General features: G+C 54.8%; 1 protein-coding gene across 1 annotated transcript in view; it reads right to left on the bottom strand.

Moving 5' to 3' along the window:
• Positions 1-834: 834 nt before the first annotated feature.
• Positions 835-5,442, bottom strand: part of RPS6KA1 (ribosomal protein S6 kinase, 90kDa, polypeptide 1) — a 20,535-nt gene continuing 15,927 nt past the window's right edge. Inside the window, 9 exon segments of the mRNA XM_010003675.1 lie at positions 835-957; positions 1,389-1,526; positions 2,213-2,330; positions 2,448-2,524; positions 3,102-3,263; positions 3,456-3,614; positions 3,845-3,934; positions 4,754-4,879; positions 5,361-5,442. The exon segment at positions 5,361-5,442 is cut by the window's right edge and continues 41 nt beyond it. Coding sequence (XP_010001977.1) covers positions 835-957; positions 1,389-1,526; positions 2,213-2,330; positions 2,448-2,524; positions 3,102-3,263; positions 3,456-3,614; positions 3,845-3,934; positions 4,754-4,879; positions 5,361-5,442 — 1,075 coding nt within the window.

Here is a 5,442-nt window from a genome sequence, read left to right as displayed (position 1 = left end):
CTGAAGAGAAGGAAACCCAACAATGGTAAAAGCAGCAGGCAGAGCCAGCCCAAAGCCTCAGCTCTGCTGAGGAGAAGGTTCCTTGTCACTCCCACCTATGTGGGTGAAAAACTCCCCCCCCCCAGGGAGTGATGGGGGGGAACGTGGAGATGGGAGGGCAGAGGGAAGGAAGGAGCCAAACCTACAGGTGTTCTGGGCAGCTGAGCATCTTGGGGGGGGGTGTTGGAAAACCTGGGGTTTAATTTGCTCAGAGAAGTGCTGGCTGAGCTGCAGGAGGGCAGAGAAGGGGTCTGAAAAGTCACCCTCACTCCCTCAACACTCAAGGACAAGAAGTGGAGGTGAGGGGTGTCCCTTGAGAAGCTGCTGGCTGGGAGGCTGCAGGGTTGGCTTTGGGAAGGGCAGCCCAAGGGCTGAGGGAGGAAAATCCCCAAAGCCTGAGCCTCCAAAAAATTCCAGCTGCAATGGTGTTGAAGAGGAGCAATTCCAAGAAATGATGGAGCTACAGCAGATCCCTGGCCCTAGACAGGAAAGGGGGAACCAGAGCTGCTCCTTAGTGCCAACTTGACATCAGTTGTACATTCTAGTTCTCATAGACACGATGGTTGTCTTTAAAAACTGACAATTTACACTTCAAAAATTGTACAGTGAAGTTTTCTCAGCAGAGATCAGTCCACACAAGGAGGAGCCAGGCTCTCAGAAACAGGAAGGCACTTGGCCTTTGGAGAAGTCCTCAAGGGAGCTCCTGTGCTCCTGCCCCATCTCCTGTGCCTCGTGTCCTCAGGGGGGTGTGCAAAGGCTGGTCCAAAACTTTGCAGCTGTGGCCCAAAACCAGTTTCACAGGGTGGTAGAAGGAAGTTTCTTCACCCTCCTCTGGGCCAGGATGGAGGACTCGATGGGCTTGAGCTGGGGGCTGGGCTTGGAGCTGTTCAGTGCAGAGTAGGTGGCAGCCATGGCCCCCTTGGAGAGAAGGCACAAGAAGTCATTTGGGTGTAGAAGGGACATTTGAGAGTCATGGCTTTACACCATGAGGGCCCAGAGTAGCCAGACCAACACACACAGCCAGGAGCATCTTTCATTTTGCCTTAAACCTCCCTCCCACACTGACGTGCTCTTAAAGAACCTTCCCAGGTTCTCCTGCCAAAGAAACAACTGCTTGTGTTGCCTGCCCTGCCCACACCTCTAAGAATCCTAGAATCCCAGACTGGTTTGGGTTGGAAGGGCCCTTAAAATCATCCAGTCCCAACTCCCTGCATGGGCAGGGACACCTCCCACTAGACCAGGTTGCTCCAAGCCCCTTCCAACTTCTCCACCCTTCCATCCAGCTCTGCCCACCCCACCTGGACTGCTGCTTTGAGGAACCAACTGAAGGCCCAGCCCAGACTTTGTACCTTCACAAGCTGAACATCCTGGTGATTCAGCTGGCTCTGGGGCAAGGTGTCCTTCTGGGTTATCCAGGGATGCTGCAGGACCTGCTTGGCCGTCAGGCGCTGGTGAGGATCCACGTGAAGCATCTTTGATACCAGATCCTAAGGGCATCATTTGGAAAGTTAAGACTTCAGCAAATTTCATCTTTGAAATGCAAAAATACCACCTTGGCTGCCCCCAGATTAGGATTTAAATTCAGAGGCCAAGTGTTAAGTCCCCAGACATCAGTCTCCTTTAGCACCAAAGATGTTTTCAGTCTGGGAGGGGTCAAAGAGCAGCAAACCCTGCCTGGGTCCAGCACGAGGTTGGAGCTGCACACAAATATCCACAGTCAGAGCTAAAGCAAAGCAGGGAGGGGCTGTGGGGGAGAGACCCAGGGGGTAGGAGCTACACTGCTGGTTTTCTCCCCTCTCTCCTGCCTTCCCTCCCCAACCTGTTTTAAACTTGCCTGACAGCAACTGGCTGTGCTTGACCCCAGCCCTTTAGTGCAAGACAGATGGCATGTGGCAACAGGATGAGGGGTGAGGGATTAAAACTGGAATAGGGTGAATTTAGGCTGGACACAAGGAGGAAATTCTTGGCTGTGAGGGTGGTGAGACCCTGGCCCAGGTTGCCCAGGGAAGCTGTGGCTGCCCCATCCCTGGCAGTGTTGAAGGGCAGGTTGGATGGGGCTTGGAGCAACCTGGACTGGTGGGAGGTGTCCCTGCCCATGCAGGGGGTGGGACTGGATGATCTTTAAGGTCCCTACCCACCCAAACTAGCCCAGGATTCTATGACTAAACTGTACCTTGGCCATGTCAGAAATAGTGTCCCAGTTGCCTCCACTGATGGAGAACTTCCCCCCTCCTATCCGGGTCAGGATCTCTTCTGGGGTGTCACTGGGACCGTTTGCAAAGGGAGTGCATCTGGGAGAGAAGAGAGAGTGGATTTACTGTCCTGTGAGCAGGGAGCTGGTGGCAGTGACTGACCAGGAGAGTGTTGACAGCCCCAGCTGTGTCCCCCAGCCAGCCAGGGGCACTCACCCTGCCAGCATGGTGTACAGCAGAACTCCCAGGCTCCAGATGTCACAGCCCTCATCGTAGCCTTGGCGCTTTAATACCTGGACAGAATAAGGAAAGGGAAAAACAAAAAGTGGTTCTGGTTCTTGTTGAGTTCACTTCAGCTCTTGGAGAGCAACTGGTCCCCTGTGTGCTGCATGCAGACATCCTAGAGCCCTGCTGAGCAGCCAAGTCTTGGAGTAAAGATCAGGAATCAGTGGTTTCCTGGAGCAAAGGAACCCCCAGGCACATCAAAACAAAGTGAGGTAGAAGCCACATTCCAGGGCAGTGACACTGCACACGTGGCCTTGTCTGCTCTTTATCTTCTGCACCAAGATAAGTAAGTGGAAAATCATCCCACCTCTCAACAGGTCACTTAATCAGAAGAAGAGCTGCCTAGAAAACCACTGGGATTCCTCAGTCCCTTAGCAGAGCACCCCAACCAGGGCAGGACAAGTTGGAGGGCTGCACTTGAGATCCCTGATTTGTTCCTCACTACAAGGAGTATTTCTGTAGTTACCTCCTCCAGAACAGAGTTTGCCAAAGCAGGCTGGAGTTGGGAACTTGTGCTGAGGGAGAGCACAAGCTGGGGAGGGATGGGAGACCTACCAGAGGGTCCCAGCTCAGGAAGGTGCTTACCTCAGGTGCCACGAAGTTTGCTGTGTAACAGGGGGTCATGAGGAGGCCGTTCTCAGCCCTCAGCTGCTTGGCAAAGCCAAAGTCACAGATCCGAATGCTCTCGGGGTTTCCTGACTCATCCACGTAGAGGATGTTGCTGGGTTTCAAGTCCCTGTGAACCACCTGAGAGCAGAGAGAGCACAGACCCCGGGGGGGACAGGTCTGAAGCTGCACCAGGACACTCAGCTCCAGCCCCACATCTGGCTTGCCCGAGACAGCAACACCAGTGAGATGGAACAGTCCTGACAGTTAGTGCTGGGAGGAGAGGGAGAGCAGTGCCAGGGCTTCCCAGGAAACAGGTGTGTCCATACTCACCCCTTGGGAGTGCAGGTACTCCACTGTTTTACAGATGGTGTGCAGGACTGAGCTGGCTTCCCTCTCTGAAAAGAACTTCTGCCTGAGGATTTTGTCCAGCAGCTCCCCCCCCCTCATCAGCTCGGTCACCAGGTACACGTACTTCCCATCATCATACACCTTCCAAAGCAAACAGGGAGGGGATTAACCAACAAGTGCTTCCAGAGCTTTCCTTGGGTGCTTAGAGCACCAAGAGGCAGAGAGAACCCAGCAATGCTGAGGTGGGTCTGGGGCTGCTTCCCCACCCCCTGTGCATCGAGCAGGACACTGGGCTGCCCATGCTGGAGATGCATCCTGCCCCCTGTACTTCCTAACCCAAAATACAGGGCTGGAGTTCCAGTTCCACTCACATCTTTCAGGGTGATGATGTTTGGGTGCTGCCCGTAGCGCAGCAGGATCTCGATCTCCTCCGAAGGGTCTCGCTTGCCCTTGTCAATCACCTGGAAGAGCAGGACCAGCATTGGCCACGGTGGAGCAGGAAAGGGCCAGGACAGAGCACACAAGGAGAATGTTTGGAGCCCTGCAGGGATCCTGTGCTATGTCTTCTCCCTGTCCCCTGCCCCGTGAGGAGAGGCTGGGAGAGCTGGGGCTGGAGAGGAGGAGGCTGAGGGGGGATCTGATCAGTGCTGATCAGTATCTACAGGGGGTGGCAGGAGGATGGGCCAGACTCTTCTCAGGGGTGTCCAGTGACAGGACAAGGGGCAATGGGACAAACTGGAGCACAGGAGGTAGAATCTAAATATGAGAAAATGCTTCTGGACTGTGAGGGTAACAGAGCCCTGGGACAGGCTGCCCAGGGAGGCTGTGGAGTCTCCATCCCTGGAGACATTCCAAACATATATGGACGTGTTCCCGTGGGATCTGCTCTGGGGGATCCTGCTCTGACTGGGTGATCTCCAGAGGTCCCTTCCAACCCTATGACTCCTCAGCAAAAAACTCTAGAAACGCCCTACTTGCTTCATCAGTCCCATGTCCCCAACCCCCCAGGTTTTATGTCTGGCTGTTTGCTAAGAGCTGACCAAGCCAGGACAAGCTGTGCAAAGCAAGGTGAGATCCTGTCCTCCCTGGCAGAGCAGACTCTGCCTCCCTGCTAGTCCAAGCTAGGAAACCTTGTGCAGTCCCATGCCCAGCACGGAAACTGTCCATTTAATCCCTCCACAAGCAGGGAAAGCAACTCCATTCTTGGATATTATTTTGGGTCACCAGGGGTTGAAGAGAAATGTCCCAGGGGAGCTGAGTTCTGATGGGAAATCCCAGACCTTGACTGCATATTCCATGTTGGTTGCTTTGTGGATGCAGCGTTTGCAGACGGAGTAGGAGCCGGAGCCAATGGCCTCCCTGACCAGGTACCCATCACTGAACTGGATGTTCTTGCCATGCAGCTGCTGCAGGGGGAGAGAGGAGAGGCCATGAGCTGGGAAGGGAAGGTTCAGGGAAGGGTCTGTGCAAGGTGATGAGTTAACTGCAACCCAACTGCAATCTGTCAGCTCATCCCACAGCTTCTCCTCCTGGCTGGGGAGAGGGAGGAGAAGAGAATGAGGCAGATACAGCTCAGGGGGGCAGCACTGGAGCAAAGCAGTGAGACCCTGGCCCAGGTTGCCCAGGGAAGCTGTGGCTGCCCCATCCCTGGCAGTGTTGAAGGGCAGGTTGGATGGGGCTTGGAGCAACCTGGGCTGGTGGGAGGTGTCCTTGCCCATGCAGGGGGTTGGGACTGGATGATCTTTAAGGTCCCTTCCCACCCAAACCAGTCTGGGGTTCTATGATTCAACCCACTGGCTCTGCTCTGGGCAAGACTGAGATCCCACAGACCCACTCTAGGGTGTTGCTACAGCTTCCAACAACTGTTCCTCTCTCCCCATTCCTCACCTGTACCACGGAGTGCAGAGGTGAGGGGGCAGGTTTCACTTTCCCATCCTCCATCAACCCCGTTGCCACGAAACTGAAGCCT

Source organism: Chaetura pelagica, unplaced genomic scaffold, assembly GCF_000747805.2.
Source record: "Chaetura pelagica isolate M959 unplaced genomic scaffold, ChaPel_1.0 scaffold698, whole genome shotgun sequence".
NCBI classification, from domain to species: Eukaryota; Metazoa; Chordata; class Aves; order Apodiformes; family Apodidae; genus Chaetura; species Chaetura pelagica.
Note: the sequence above shows the minus strand (reverse complement) of the source record. Positions and strands in the feature narration are given on the sequence as shown.